This window comes from Notolepis coatsorum (assembly GCF_963971535.1).
Source record: "Notolepis coatsorum genome assembly, contig: SCAFFOLD_3624, whole genome shotgun sequence".
Lineage (NCBI taxonomy): Eukaryota > Metazoa > Chordata > Actinopteri > Aulopiformes > Paralepididae > Notolepis > Notolepis coatsorum.
The window spans coordinates 1-16,955 of NW_028173344.1; the positions used below are offsets into that span (position 1 = coordinate 1).

Sequence of the window (16,955 nt, forward strand, 5' to 3'; positions counted from 1 at the left end):
CTACATGGCCCACTCTCTCTCTATATATACATTAAATATATATATAACGGCCATATCGATACGATTTGGCCGTTTATTATGATTATACAAACCAGAAATGGATTTAGGAGATCGCCGTCAAATAAGTGGGATATTTTTCCTCCAGTCTCATCGTCAAACGGTAAGAGGACGCTGACGTCATTTTCAGCGCGTTTGTTTATTATTATCCATGCAAACTGCTCTGATCAATATATCACCCATACTACATAAAGCATTTACTGACGATCACGGAATTATAAACGACCCCCACCCCCCCCCCCCCCCCGTTCTTCCGCGCATCATCAGTCATAACGTTTAGGATCATGTACAGTTGAAATATTTTATATAGCGTGTATCGCCAACAAACGCCATTTGATAATCTATATATGCGTTTTATGCCTATATCTCACGTTCTAGGAATTACTGCAGAAAACGATAAAAAACATATTTATATTCTAGGCGGTATTTTCGTATGAATCTATGAATGAAAAATGAAAACGTTCCTACATCCTGAATGATAGATAATCAATGTTGAATGGGCCATAGTAATGTCAATTTAGCAATACAATTTAAAAAGTTATAGCCCCGCAAAGAAGGTGAACATCTCCATAGGCTTACAGTGCTGGCAGAGAGTGGTATAAGATGCTCAAATTGCGTGGCAGGGAATGTGTTTTTTTTTTTTTTTTTTTTTTTTTTTTTTACTTCACTCAGGTGTATTATTGATACTCTCATTGATACTATGTTTGTTTCTGACTCAAAGGGTGTGTGTGTGTGTGAGAGAGAGAGAGAGAGATGAGAGAGAAGAGAGAGAGAGAGAGAGAGAGAGAGAGAGAGAGAGAGAGAGAGAGAGAGAGAGAGAGAGAGAGAGAGAGAGAGAGAGATGAGAGATGAGGAAGGGGTAAGAGAGAAAGAGAGCTGGGAGAGTGTGTGAGAGAGAGAGAGGGGGGGGGTGAGTACTCAGCCCTTGTGTGGGTGAATGTAACAAGTTCCTAACGTTTTCTTTCCCCTATTGTTTCATGCACTTTATTCATTGTTTTAAATTATTATTTTCTTTTAAGTTATTTTGTGCATCACTCTGTTTTGAATTTGATGCAAATTTGCAATGCATGGGGGTCATCCTTTTGTGTTAAATGGCTGCATAAAGCAAGCATTTGTTGACTCCCATGTTGATAAGAGTAATTAAAACTTGAAAAATATCAGTTTAAGGTAGATACAAATAAAATAAAAACAATGCGATTAATTTGGGATTAATCGCGAGTTAACTATGGACAATCATGCGATTAATCAGATTAAATATTTTAATAGATTGACAGCACTAATGTATATATATATATAGATATATCCTCTCATTCCCTCTCTACCTCTTTCTATCTCCCTCTCTCTATACCTCTCTCTCTCTCTCTCTCTCTCTCTCTCTCTCTCTCTACCTCTTACTTCTCACTCTCTCTCTCTCTCACTCTGTTTCAGTTCATACGTGTCCGCCCCCTTAAATCTGCTGGTTTAAACACCGCCGCCATCAATTCCCCCCCACACCACTGCTGCCTCCGAACAATGCATGTGGTCTGTGTGTGTGTGTGTGTGTGTGTGTGTGTGTGTGTGTGTGTGTGTGTGTGTGTGTGTGTGTGTGTGTGTGTGTGTGTGTGTGTGTGTGTGTGTGTGTGTGTGTGGGTGTGTGGAGGGGATTGCAAATAGTGTGTGTCTGTGTGTGAGAGTGGAATGAAGTGGGCAATAGTGTCTGTTTCATTGTGTGTGTGTGTGTGTGTGTGTGTGTGTGTGTGTGTGTGTGTGTGTGTGTGTGTGTGTGTGTGTGTGTGTGTGTGTGTGTGTGTGTGTGTGTGTGTGTGTGGTGTGTGTGTGTGTGTGTGTGTGTGTGTGTGTGTGTGTGTGTGTGTGTGTGTGTGTGTGTGGGTGCGTGGTGTGTGGGGCGGGCTCCTTGGAAGGCTGCCCTTTCTGAAATGTAATTACTTTTATTTAGTGCTACACGTCTGTCTCAAAAGGAATTGGGTTATAGCTGCGGCGGTGCATCGCCTGTCCCCTGGCTTGCTCTAATGTCTCTCTCTCTCTCTCTCTCTCTCTCTCTCTCCTCTCTCTCTCTCTCTCTCTCTCTCTCTCTGTCCAGCACCCCCCGCGCTTCACTAAAGTCCCCGTCGACCAGATCGGTGTGTCGGGGGGAGTGGTCTCCTTCGTGTGCCAGGCGGCAGGTGACCCCAAGCCGAGGGTGAGCTGGAACAAGAAGGGCAAGAAGGTCAACTCCCAGCGCATAGAGGTGAGTTGTGACAACACTGCCCCCCTGCAGGAGACGGGTTTAATTAAAGGTGGTTGTTTGGTTCATGCAGTTTTTGACACCGAAATGAAAGGGGCAGGAGCTAAAGCAACGGCATCCAATCAAACGAACGACCAAGTCCAATGGAAGGAGCGAGCTGTCTTTTCAAAACCCTCTAGTGACACGTGTTGTACACACAAAGTCCTGCTGCTAACACGTGTAAATGTAACCTAGCGGGTAGCTAGCAGGGGGTGTGGCTTTGGAGGCATCCCGGTGCGTTCTGATTGGGAAGGGGCGTTGCCGAATCCGGTTTCAAGGATTTGAAAATATTTCGAAGTTCTGCCCAAAATAATCAACTATTGCTCATTGTTGAGGAATCCCTTTTGGTTGCCCCAAACAATAGCTAAGTTCACACCTAGCTGAGAGGCCAAAAGGCTACAGCCCCCACCCCCTCTCTCTACTTAAGATCAATTGTCTCCCTCCTCTTCTTCAGTGTCTCTTAGCTGGCCAGAGGAGAGCACTCCTCTCAGCCAAAGCTCCTTTAACCCACATGTAATTAGTATGAATTGTTTTTCACTATTAAACCTATTTTGATCAGAAGATCTGTCTACGATGTAATCGACGAGTCTGGTTCCATGACAATATTTAAGGGGGGGGTATTATAATAACAAAGATATAAGATGTCTGGATACCATACAAGACTTGTAGTGCTGTATCCATTTGTATCTACGTTGTTTCAAGAGAATTCAAGAACAAACCACACTTCCCTGTTGGCTCTTTCACTTTGGAGAATAAATCAATGCCACCTCAACAACACAAGACGCAACACAGAGGACAGCCGCTCCGTGTCAGCCATTCCGTGTCAGCCGAGCCGCTCCGTGTCAGCCATTCCGTGTCAGCCATTCCGTGTCAGCCGCTCCATTCTCTGTATCAGCCGCTCCGTGTCAGCCATTCCGTGTCAGCCGCTCTGTGTCAGCCGCTCTGTGTCAGCCGCTCTGTGTCAGCCGCTCTGTGTCAGCCGCTCTGTGTCAGCCGCTCTGTGTCAGCCGCTCCGTTCTCCGTATACAAACACGGCCATGTCTGTTTGTTGTTTATTCGCGACGGGAGCGCAGATGGCAGCTCTAAAATCTTGATTGATGTTCAGTGTTTCTTAATTAAAAAACCCGCTCTGGTTAACAATGCTGGCAGCACACCGGGGTAAGACGTGCGGCGCGGCACACTTGACGACCGCGGGAAGGAAGAAAGAGAAGGGGGAAACACAACGGGGGAGAAAAATAATCTCGACGGAGGACGAAATAAAAACCCAAGCTGTTTTTTTTTTTTTTTTTTTTTTGTCCTCTTCCGCCCGCATGCTAAGTGGAAAAACCAACCCAAAGGGCTCTGTGTGGTATTGAACCCCAGAGTCTAAAGGATGCTTCTTTCCTGTGTTTAGCAGTACATTTGTAAAGAGTTTTTTTTTTAATAATTTTTTTACGCTCCCCCCTCAGGCGCTCGCTTTGATATGGATCTCGGCGCGCACCGCCTAATTAGCGGCTTAGCCTTGAGATTTTCTGAAGACGTAAACCGCGGGTCCGCCGGGCCCGTAATTCTGTCAACCGCTATCGATGTACGGTTCACTCGCGTTCCCTTCACACAGTATTTCACTTTTAAGACCATCCGGTGACCCAGACGCCCCGCGCAAAGCTTCTGTCAGATAGCCGCACATGATTAGATTCACTACCGGTCCCAATGAGGAATCTGGCAGATATCTGTTAATACAGGGCGGTCGGATGGCGTAGCGGAGATTGCGCTCGTCACCAATGCAAGAGGCTGCGGTCTCGACTCCCGGAGTCAGCATTGCCCTGCGGCTTGGGCCGATCGTCATACTAACTCGTTTGGCTGAGTTAGCGGGAGGGAGGTCGAGGGTGGTAATCTGGCGTTGTGGACAGGTCAGGTCTGGGCGCCTGCTCAGCGAAAGGCAGGAAATGGTGAAGGCAGCGTGACCTCCCACGCGTTACGCTTCACCAATGAGAGTCCTCGCTGCCAGGTGAGAAGAGAGCCACTGGCTGTCTCCACATGTGTCGGAGGAAGCATGTGGTGGACTTCAGGGTTCCCTTGTACCGACCAGTAGGAGGAACATGCGCACAACAATCAGGTAGGGGAGGGGGGGAATTGGCATAACAACTAAATTGGGATGGGGAGAACATTTTTTAAATCAGGTGGAGAAAAAGAGGATTAAAAAAAATAAAGGATATTTGTTAATACCGCCGGTGCCGCTTATCTCCGCTTGTTCGGGACGTTGCTGCTTCGTTACGAAGTCAAGTGCGGGTGTCGCCGCTTGGCTCCTGCGTACAAAGGGTCCTCGCGCTGTTACTCCTGTGTGTCGTGATCATCTACGCCCTGTAGACCAGTGGTTCTCAACTGGTCTAGCCTCGGGACCCAACATTTTCCTTAGTCATTAAGTCGCGACCCAAATTTCTTAACCACTATGATTTTTAATTTTTTATTGCAGTAATACACAATCTTTCATGCATTGTTAAAAACATGAAATAAACTCAAAGTGCAACTAGGGCTAAAAACCCAATGAATTAAAATAATAATAAATAATATATGCTTCTTAACATAACATACCTAAGTTTGGGGGAACTAATGGGATAACTGGGGTTGCAACAAAAGTGCAACTAGGGCTAAAAACACAATGAAATAAAATAATAATAATAAATAATATATCCTTCTTAGCAGACTTCTTAGCTTAACATCCCAGGGAACTAATGGGATAACTGGGGATGTTGTTTGCTCCTGACAAGAGTCTCAAAGTCTGGGGTGATGGTAGACAAAGCAACTCTGAGGTCATGCTCAATGTCCAATCTGTTCCTCTGCTTTGTCTTAAGCCACTTCCACAAAGATAGGTAGCAAAAAATATATATATATAATTTTTAATTTTTAATTTTTTTACACACACATCCCAACCCAATCGACCCAATCAAAATGACCCTGCGACCCACTTTTGGGTCGCGACCCACCAGTTGAGAAACACTGCTGTAGACGGTCCTCACGCTGTTACTCCTGTGTGTCGTGATCATCTACGCCCTGTAGACGGTCCTCGCGCTGTTACTCCTGTGTGTCGTGATCATCTACGCCCTGTAGACGGTCCTCGCGCTGTTACTCCTGTGTGTCGTGATCATCTACGCCCTGTAGACGGTCCTCGCGCTGTTACTCCTGTGTGTCGTGATCATCTACGCCCTGTAGACGGTCCTCACGCTGTTACTCCTGTGTGTCGTGATCATCTACGCCCTGTAGACGGTCCTCGCGCTGTTACTCCTGTGTGTCGTGATCATCTATGCCCTGTAGACGGTCCTTGCGCTGTTACTCCTGTGTGTCGTGATCATCTACGCCCTGTAGACGGTCCTCGCGCTGTTACTCCTGTGTGTCGTGATCATCTACGCCCTGTAGACGGTCCTCGCGCTGTTACTCCTGTGTGTCGTGATCATCTACGCCCTGTAGACGGTCCTCGCGCTGTTACTCCTGTGTGTCGTGATCATCTACGCCCTGTAGACGGTCCTCGCGCTGTTACTCCTGTGTGTCGTGATCATCTACGCCCTGTAGACGGTCCTCACGCTGTTACTCCTGTGTGTCGTGATCACCTACGCCCTGTAGACGGTCCTCACGCTGTTACTCCTGTGTGTCGTGATCATCTACGCCCTGTAGACGGTCCTCACGCTGTTACTCCTGTGTGTCGTGATCATCTACGCCCTGTAGACGCTTATTTCCTGTCAAAGCTGTCGATATTTGCAAACCCTGCGACAGGAAATCAAAACTTTGTTCAAACTCCATTTGTTCAAAACATGTCAAAGGGAAGAAACTATGAATTCACAATGCACCATATTACATATTACGGTTAAGGTTCATTCCTAAAACGTACGGGATGCAATCAAAATGCGCCGTACGGTGGAATAGATTGTGGCGTGGATCAGCATACCGTATAACAGAGCCAGTTAGACAGGTTTACTAGCCGTTTCTTTTGCCGTCTGGAGGCCTGACGCAGCCAAATGCAAACCAGCCAGAGAGAGAGGTATTTACAGGACGTGGCATCGAATTGTAAATCAAAGCCAGAAATGAATCCCATGCACATTGTTGTCCGCCGCACTGGAACAGCTCCCCGTTATTAACCCCCGTCCCTCTTCCCCCGGGACCCCCCGTCTCCCTCCTCAGACCATCGAGTTCGACGAGGGCGCCGGGGCGGTTCTCCGGATCCAGCCCCTCCGGGCGCCGCGCGACGAGAACATCTACGAGTGCGTGGCGGAGAACACAGAGGGGGAGATCAACGTCAACGCCAAGCTGTCCATCATCAGAGGTGAGTCGCCGCCGTCGATGCCCCTTGTCACTTGCCGAGTGTCGGTAGTGTGCCCTGGACCGGTGGCAGGGATTTGGAACTGCAAGAATTTAGGGAACCCCGATGACCGCATTACGCATAGTGTGTCATTGTCTTTGTGTGTTCCCCGAGAGACTCGTTCCTGTTACTCTCACAACATCGTCATTTTTATATCCCAAGTTTGAATCAAATCACATGATCACATCAAATCGAAGTCTAATTGAGTCTAACCTTAGGTCAGGAAAGACCATTTATATCTTTTTCATCTATTTATGATGAAATCCGTAGATAGTAGGGATGCTCGATATTGGCTTTTTTACCGATACCATTACCAATATACCGATATACCAACTCTTAATTTCCGATACCGATATCGGTAGGCCGATAATATCGGACATCCTTAGTAGATATATATATATATATATATATATATATATATATATATATATATATATATATATAATTGGAATTGAATCAATCAGATTGAATGATTACAGATACAAACATCCAAGCCCCTTGTTTTTTTCTGGACTGACTCGTGCTGTAGGCCTCTGCTGTATATAGGCCTCTCTCCTGGGGTCCACTCCCGTGCACTCGAGGCTCTCTCTGCCCACTTACTTAACGTACCACGTGAACGCTGTACTAGCGGGTGAATGATATTTATCGTGGTTTCCAATCGAAGCAATGGCCTAATCAACCATCTATTCACAGCCTGCTCTGTTGTTCCTCCGCGTGAGAGAGAGACGGCGCAGCCGAGATAGGTCATTGTCTGTAGAGAAAAGGTTCCTGAATGAAGAGGCTTGATTGGTCACACACGCAGCCGGCGCAGTGCGACAACAGATGTGTGTGGGGGAACACACACACACACACACACACACAAACACAAACACACACAGGGCTGTGTATGAAGTACGGACTGTCAGAGACGAATATGCATATGCATGCACGTATGCATGCTTAATGCAAATATTGTCCTCTGTCAACCATTAATAAATAGTCCTAATAAGTCCCCATTAAAGGAACATGTCAACATCATGGGCGCTTACTGTCTTCTCCAGAGTCAGACAAGAAGATAGAGATCTATTTCCTCGCTGTGCGCTCAGTAGAAAGCTAGTGGGTGGTGCAAGTTAGAAGTGGATGTGGAGCGGCTAGCTTTAAACTATAGGCTAGGCACTCCGCATCCGCTTCTATTCATTTGTGCTAAGCTAGGCTAGCTTGCAGCCGAACGCATGGTAGAAACGGTTATGTATCTTGTGTCCAGTATCCATGTTGAGTCTAATTTCAGATGGCTTAGTCTTGGGTACCCTGTCGCTTTCCCCACGATTCCCTGCTGCATTGCTCATCCTCTCGGTCTCTCTTTTTCTCCTGTTATGCTTGGCCAGGAAATAAAAAAAGATATCTTCCTGTTACACCTACCCACCCCCCCCCCCCCTCTCTCTCTCTACTCCCCTGCCACCATCTGTCCTGTTTCCTGGGCTGTAAGCAAAGCTGGCTGCCTTGGTCCTGGCTGTCATATAGACAGGCAGAGACTGGGGACTGGAGGTTTGGAGTGAGGCCTAGCATCCTGGGTTAGTTACCATATAGACCATCCAAACCCCCAGACCTCCAGCTCCTGGTCCTTCATGGAGATCCAGGCTTTCGCGGCCTCTGTGCCACAGGATCGCAGCCGTAGGCAGACAGACAAAGACTTCAGCTAGACCACCCAGGAGGGAAAGACTGCTAACCTTTAGCTTTGGATTATAGGCATTTAGCGTGCGCTTTTACCCAGAACGACAAGTGGAAACAGTAGAATTATCTCAAATTCAGCATCACCAACATAAGTAGCCAAAAGAAGGAGCACTGAGGGCAAATCAACAGTCGCCAGTCAGTAGCCCAATACGCCTAGAAAGGCAAGCAGTGTTCATTTAGACTCACAATACATAAATAAAATGTATTTGTAAGGCCCGACAACACACGTTAATGTCCCCATGGGCCGGACACGTCTTCTTTAAACAAGTCAAGAAGAAACATCACAATAAATCAAGAACAAAACAAAAACACCATAAAGTCCAAAACATGTAAAATAAATGAATGCAACACTCCCAGACATACCCCACACGAAGGTAAGGAAAAACTCACTAAAACCTAGCAATAGGAAAAAATGCACCACAGGCAATGTGGAGGAGAGAAACCTTAGAAGGGCCGTTCAAGGGGGGATCTCCCTTCTTAGATGTCGGTGATAGTAGTGTTGCAATAAAACAGGTGAACCAGTTGGTAAGCATGCACTCAAATGCATAATGAAACACAGATAAGTGCATGCTATAGCAACTGAACATTCTGAAAGATTGAAAATAGAGCTGATGGCGGATCCATTTGAGGTATGGTGGCGGCGCTGAGAGGGTCACATCTTCCCCGTCATCATCACGGGACGTCCGCTACTCCAGTCATCACCACGAGACAGCCACTCTCAGGGAGACAGGGAGACAGGGGGACAGGCGTTAGACAGTTTGCGTGATTGTGATGGGCGGACATAGCAATAGATACATGTGGTAAGCATATATGTGGATAGAATAGATATATGTAGTAAGCATATTATGTGAATAAAATAGAAGTACTTAACCCAGCAATGAACTCAGCGTCTAAACCACGTTGACAGACCACGGACAGAAGACGGTAAGGAGCTGATCCATGGCCTCGGTGGTGCACGTAGAACAGTCACTGTAATCTTGGCCAAGACCCCGAGACATCCACCACCTTGGTCAACACTACGAGACAACCACTCAGAGAGATGGGGGTGGGGACAGGGGTTAGAGAGTTCCCATGTTTGTAGTGGACGGAGATGGAGCAATAAATACATGTAGTGAGCATATGCATGCATATATGCTGACAGTAGAATCAAAGTATATAAGAAAATTGTGAAATTGAGTAATAGATAGAACTACTGCAAGTGTATGTATACATGATGAGATACAAGCCAATAGCTCAGGGCCGTACACCCCGGGGGGCAGGAGAAGCCACTCAGAATTGGTCAGGGCAGAGCAGGTAAGGTTCAGCGCTGCAGGCCAGACAGAAGGCGGTATGAAGCTATTCCATGGGACCGGTTGAGGCAGAGACAGAGGTTAAAAAGGTTCTCCCATGTCTGCAGAAAAGCAGACATTACATTTAAATTGGACATGGGAGCAAATAGACATCCTAACTAAACTAGACAGATTAATCTAAGGGTCAGTCCCCGACCAGGTGAGATCAGGGTAGGTTGAAGGAGAGAGAGAAAAGATGGGTCTTAAGCAGGGATTTAAAAGCTTCGACAGAGCAGGCGCCCCTGACGACATACATACAATATATATACACACAATAGATAATTAGAAATGTATACGCAGACATGTACCCATTTCACCAGAGAGGGCAGGTGCCCCTGGAGCAGATAGGGGGGCCCGGTGTCTCCTTCAAGGACGTTTTAATGAAGGTAGCTGTCACAGAGGTTGAACCTGTGACCTCCCAGCTGTAAGATAGCCTCTCTAACCATCGGGCCACCCTGCAGTCTTTGCATGGAGAGGTTATTTTGAGAACGTTATAATGACGTTTCCTCCAGGGCCCCAGAGGAGGCGAGGAGCTCATCTGCCCGGGCAAGGCCCAGCATGGGAGGAGGCGAGGAGGGGAGGAGAGGAGGAGGGGAGGAGGGGAGCTCATCTGCCCGGGCAAGGCCCAGCATGGGAGGAGGCGAGGAGAGGAGGAGGGGAGGAGGGGAGCTCATCTGCCCGGGCAAGGCCCAGCATGGGAGGAGAGGAGGAGGGGAGATGAGAGGAGGAGGGGAGGAGGGGAGTAGAGGAGGCAAGGAGCTCTCCAGCCAGGCCCAGCATGGGAGGAGGGGAGGAGAGGAGGCGAGGGGCTCTCCAGCAAGGCCCAGCATGGGAGGAGGGGAGGAGAGGAGGCGAGGGGCTCTCCAGCAAGGCCCAGCATGGGAGGAGGGGAGTCGCGCTTTCTTCATCTTCCATCTGGAATGAGGTCTATCCCTCAACATTAAAGCTGCCATCCGTAATTCACTTGACCACCCGACCTCTGGGGGATATTCACATAATATGCTCCCAAAGAGGCTGACTCGCAGTCGCAGATGGTAAACAGGCTTTGTGGAGATTTCTTAACCTATCATATCTCAATTGTTACTAGGTAAACAAAGGCAGTAGCGCGAGGGAGGGGGGGGGGGGGGGGGGGCAGGCGTTTCAATAGAGTGCCTCACATACTGCAACCACGGATTGCTGCTTGATTGATTGATTGATTGATTGATTGATTGATTGATTGATTGATTGATTGATTGATTGATTGATTGATTGATTGATTGATTGATTGATTGAAAACTTTAATGAACAGATTGCAGAATGGGTACAGCTCAATACACACAATTGTTAAGGGGATGCAGACCAGAGAAATACTTTTGTCTTGTTTACATCAGGGATGTATACAGATATACAAATATAATAATCGAATCTAATCATCTGATCTAACCATGGCATTTATGACATACATGACATACAGATATACAGTACTGTTACATTTGTGACTTACAAGATATGCAAATAATACAGTACTGCTGCTTTAACCCATGAACACAGCGAGTGAGTGAGAGAGAGGTGAGAAAGGTGGATAATGTGAGAGAGAGAGAGAGAGCGAGAGAGAGAGAGAGAGAGAGAGAGAGAGAGAGAGAGAGACTAGAGAAAGAAAGAGGAAAACACAGAATGTGAGGATGGAGACTTGATGGAAGGTAATGAGACAGTGAGAAAACCAGGAGGAACGACCGATGAGCTGAGGATATGCAGTGTGTATTATCATGTATAACATTGTCTGTGTGGGTGTGTGTATGTATTGTATAATCTGTATATCGAATTATGTACTACATTGCCTGTGTGGATGTATGTGGGTGTGTGTATTGTGACGAGCCTGGTGGAGGTCAGACTTGCCATGGTTCCAAAACAAACAAATTTAAATGTTCACACAAGTGCAATATCAATCAATACGGATATTTATTGAATAAGGACAGAATTCAGTTTGATAGGCAAAGAGAATGGTCGTAATACAGTCCGATGGTCAAAAACACAAAACAGGCTCTCGTACACAAAAAGGGATTGTTCAATACTCAGGGTGGTCGTCCGGTCCAGGGTCAGTACACAAGGGGGTTCCTCAGCCAGTCCAGGGTCCAGTACACAATGAACACCTTCTCGCCTTCACCTCTCCTCTCACTACCTCTCACCTTACACAACTCCGAATATCTCAATATCTCTCTCTATGTCACAACTCCAACCTCACCTCCACTCAACTCACCTCTCACTAACCTAGTGTATAGAATCAAGAATCAAGAGGTTTATTTGTCACATACATACCAGGGCATACAGTGAAATGCGGGTGGTCATGCCCGCTTTGATTGTGCAATACAATAATAAAATAAAATAGGCATAGAAAAAATAAAATAGGTATGCATGGTAAAAGAGACATGCTATGTTCCTGAGAAACTGGTTCCTATACACTACTACACTATACAATTTACAATGGATTTGTATTTTGTAGTGTATTTGTAGTGTGTGTGTATGGGGTGTGTGCATGTGAGCTGTGGGTGAACTAATGATGCACAGGTGTGTTCTATCAGTACTAATCAGCTACCTAATTGTTTCTACTCCTTCCGTGGGGATAATATCTCCCGTCATTCACATATCCATGAGAGGGGGGGGGGGGGGGGGGTGATATCTGCCACAGTATGTATTGTATATGTATATAATCACGTATTACTTTGTCTGTGTGGATGTACGTGGGTGTGTATGTATTGTGTAAATGTATATGTTATGGTATTTGTATGGGGGAATTTGATTGGTTCTTTTGGTCCTGACATATCAATCCAGAGCTTTGGCCATATCACGTGACCCCCAGAAATTCATTCATTCAATCTTTATTTATACTCGATAAATACAGTTAGACTCATTTACAGTGTCGTCGAGATATTACATACATACATTATTACATACATTTACAAGTGTCATAGTGTGTTAATAAATACAGAAACATCAGACAATTAAAAGCACATATACAAATGTTTTCAATAATAATAATAATAATAATAAAAAAAATAACAGAGGTAATAATTTAAAACAATTCGATAATTATGGTGACCTGATTGGTCATCAAGGTTCTACACTGACCCATAGACACTAGAGTGTCTCGTTTCAGAGTCTCCTGCAGGGTATGAGTGCATGTACAGTATACTATGTATTGTATACATTATATGTTGTATATCATTTTGTTTCAATAAGAAAAATGTGAGGAAAGCGTGAAGCGGTAAAGAGATGTGTTGGCCCAGGAATAAGAGATGAGAGGAGGGGGGGGGGGGGGCAGGAATAAGAGGGTAGGTAGGAGAGGGAGAGGGAGAGGAGGGGGGGGGGGGCAGGAATAAGGGATGTAGGTAGGAGAGGAAGAGGAGGGGGGGGGCAGGAATAAGGGATGGAGGTAGGAGAGGAAGAGGAGGGGGGGGGGCAGGAATAAGAGGGTAGGTAGGAGAGGGAGAGGGAGAGGAGGGGGGGGGGCAGGAATAAGGGATGGAGGTAGGAGAGGGAGAGGAGGGGGGGGGGCAGGAATAAGAGATGGAGGTAGGAGAGGAAGAGGAGGGGGGGGGCAGGAATAAGGGATGGAGGTAGGAGAGGAAGAGGAGGGGGGGGGGCAGGAATAAGAGATGGGGGAGGAGAGGGAGAGGGGGGGGGCAGGAATAAGAGATGGAGGGAGGAGAGGGAGAGGAGGGGGGGGCAGGAATAAGAGATGGGGGAGGAGAGGGAGAGGGGGGGGGGCAGGAATAAGAGATGGAGGGAGGAGAGGGAGAGGAGGGGGGGGGGCAGGAATAAGAGATGGGGGAGGAGAGGGAGAGGGGGGGCAGGAATAAGAGATGGAGGGAGGAGAGGGAGAGGAGGGGGGGGGCAGGAATAATAGATGGAGGGAGGAGAGGGAGAGGAGGGGGGGGGGGCAGGAATAAGAGATGGAGGAGGGAGAGGGAGAGGAGGGGGGGGCAGGAATAAGAGATGGAGGTAGGAGAGGAAGAGGAGGGGGGGCAGGAATAAGAGATGGAGGAGGGAGAGTAGAGGGAGAGGAGGGGGGGCAGGAATAAGAGATGGAGGAGGGAGAGTAGAGGGAGAGGAGGGGGGGGCAGGAATAAGAGATGGAGGAGGGAGAGTAGAGGGAGAGGAGGGAGGGGATAAGAGAGGGAGGTAGGAGAGGAGATGGGGGCAGGAATAAGAGATGGAGGTGGGAGAGGGAGAGGAGGGGGGGGCAGGAATAAGAGATGTATGTAGGAGAGGAAGAGGAGGGGGGGGGGCTTGGAAACGGGTAGCAAAGGACAATCGGGGGAACATGGGATCTTTGGAACGGGGCTAAGGATTATGGGATGTGGGACATGGCTCCAGGGATAGTGCATGGTAAACAAAGAGGTAAGGCGGGGGGGGGGGGGGGGGGGGTGGAGAGGAGGGGGGCTTGGACGGAACCCCTGGCACACACTATTGTGAGAGACATACACACACACACACTAGGGCTGCTCGATTATGGTAAAAAATTTAAACATAATCACGATTATTTAATTTATTATATTGAAATCACGATTATTAAACACGATTACTGCGCGGCTCCCTCCACCCTCTTATAGTCTCGACACAAGCTGAAACTGCTGTTTGGGGCTCGGTGGGAACCGCTGTAAGGGAAGGGTGCGCCATCATCGTTTCATCTCGTTGATGTTGTTTTTGTGATTGCGGCGGGACGAAATTGATTGAATTGTGATTGCAATAGAACTCGATAAGTATATAGCCTACAGTGTGTGCTTTTCTGCACGCACATGCACACACACACACACACACACACACACGCACACACACTCACTGACTCACACAGAAGCGTAGTGTTTCCACATGTATTAACACCTCTCTTTGTCCCAGGGTGAACTCATCTAGTCATGACAACAGATGGTTTATATTAGTCTCTATAGTTTTGAATCGAGGTCAGCAATAGAACAGCATTCAGTCAGTGCATACACACACACGCACACGCACACACGCACGCACACACACACGCACACACACACACACACACGCACACGCACACACACACAAGCATTCACATCCACATAGAGATGCGCGTAAACTAGAATAATGACATGCGCACATACCGTTACACAAACGCACACCCGTACACACTCACTCACTCACTCACTCACTCACTCACTCACCTTGGCTGAACTTAAAATGCACCCCACCCCACCTATACTTTCCCTGCTGTACTACTTAGCATTGTGACAGCCCCCCTCCCCCTCCCATCATGTGGTCGCACCCCAGTCTGGCAGCGTGGAGGGGAGGGGGGTGGAGGGGGACATTTAGCGTGGTTTTTGACACCTCCTTGGCTGCTCCCCGTACAGCTCAGTGAGCTGAATGCCTAAAGATGGACCATCTGGCTCTTTGCTGCAGCAGAAAACACCCAGCTCACAGTCCTCTGGGAGTCCTTGGGAGGGACCGGGGAGCAAATGAAACGCACCCAGAGAGCTGACAGCCTGCAGGGTTTTCTATTTTTGCTGCTAGTCAGTTTATTCTTGTGTGTGTTTGATGTGGTCGGTGTGTTTTGTGCGTTGGTGTTGGTTTTTTTCTTTTCTTTTCACAGTTCCTCACAACCTGTTTTGATCACTATCCAACCTGTTGTGGAATATTCCAAATGAGCCAAACAGTGAAGTTGTAGGAATTAAGACGAGTCCATTTGTATATAAACAAATATAGAACATAGTTTATTTCTATGGCCACACAGCTCAGTTTACAATCAGACACACGGACGTCTGACCAGAAAGTGAGAAAGAGCTCTGGTCAGAGATGACCATGAATACATAATCGACAGGACGTACATAAGGTACCAGATATGACAAGAAAGGTAAACAAAAAAATGCCCTAGTGAGAGAATGAAAACAAAGATTGGCTCTCTAGGGCTTCGTTATGTCTTCACACTAGAACTGGAGAAACTGGAGAATAGGCCAAATGTCATATCTCCTCAACCTTGGTCGTTGTTAATAATTACACTAACTCTGTCGTCCTAGTGTCCTTAGCTGTGTCTGAGCTGTATACTAGTTGATCATATTAACTAGTCAAGGCTGTAAGACATAGAATATGTATTTTAACACAGATCTATAGACATGATAAATATTTTCCTATCACAAACCCCCTTGCTCCCTATAACGCCTTGCTCCCTATAACCCCTCGCTCCCTACAACCCCTCGCTCGCCTACAACCCCTCGCTCCCTATAACCCCTCGCTCCCTACAACCCCTCGCTCCCTACAACCCCTCGCTCCCTACAACCCCTCGCTCCTACAACCCCTCGCTCCCTATAACCCCTCGCTCCCTATAACCCCTCGCTCCCTACAACCCCTCGCTCCCTACAACCCCTCGCTCCCTACAACCCCTCGCTCCCTATAACCCCTCGCTCCCTACAACCCCTCGCTCCCTACAACCCCTCGCTCCCTATAACCCCTCGCTCCCTACAACCCCTCGCTCCCTACAACCCTCGCTCCCTACAACCTCCTCGCTCCCTACAACCCCTCGCTCCCTACAACCCCTCGCTCCCTACAACCCCTCGCTCCTATAACCCCTCGCTCCCTACAACCCCTCGCTCCCTATAACCCCTCAACATCTCTCTACAGGTTCTCTCCTAATTACTCCTCCCTCTCTCTCAAAACACACACACAGAGCATCTCAGCTCTCAGGTTGGGTCATCTGTGACTGCCTACCCCAAACCCCAAATTACCAGACCTAGCCATGACCCCATCCTGGCACACACACACACACACGCACGCACGCACGCACGCACGCACGCACGCACGCACGCACGCACGCACGCACGCACGCACGCACGCACACACACACACACACACACACACACACACACACACACACACACACACACACACACACACACACACCACACACACACACACACACACACACACTCTCCGTTCCTGTTCCTCGTCATTCGCCACTCCTCACCAAGTGGAACCAATCAAACCTCTCTCTCTCTTATTTCTCTCTCTCTCTCTCTCTCTCTCTCTCTCTCTCTCTCTCTCTCTCTCTCTCTCTCTCTCTCTCTCTCTCTCTCTCTCCACACTTGCCCACTCTCCTTTTCTCTCCCGATTATGCATACATTCTGTCGTCTTTCTTCCCTCATCTTTGCATTGCCACTCCTCCACTGCTGCACGGAAAGAGGCTTTAGAATACTTCATCGATTCCCTTCAGCCTCCCTCCCTCTCTTCTTCCCTCTAATCTCCTCGTCTTATTCCCTCTGTCTCTATTCTCATC

The 16,955-nt window shown here is 47.7% G+C and overlaps 1 protein-coding gene across 1 annotated transcript; it reads left to right on the forward strand.

The window, feature by feature from the left end:
* Positions 1-2,137: 2,137 nt before the first annotated feature.
* On the forward strand, positions 2,138-6,614 carry LOC311247804 (receptor-type tyrosine-protein phosphatase S-like; the record flags this gene model as incomplete). Its single annotated transcript, XM_084338801.1, has 2 exons — positions 2,138-2,284; positions 6,473-6,614. Coding segments are annotated over 2 exons (289 nt in total), but the record flags the coding sequence as incomplete, so codon positions are not given.
* Positions 6,615-16,955: the final 10,341 nt, after the last annotated feature.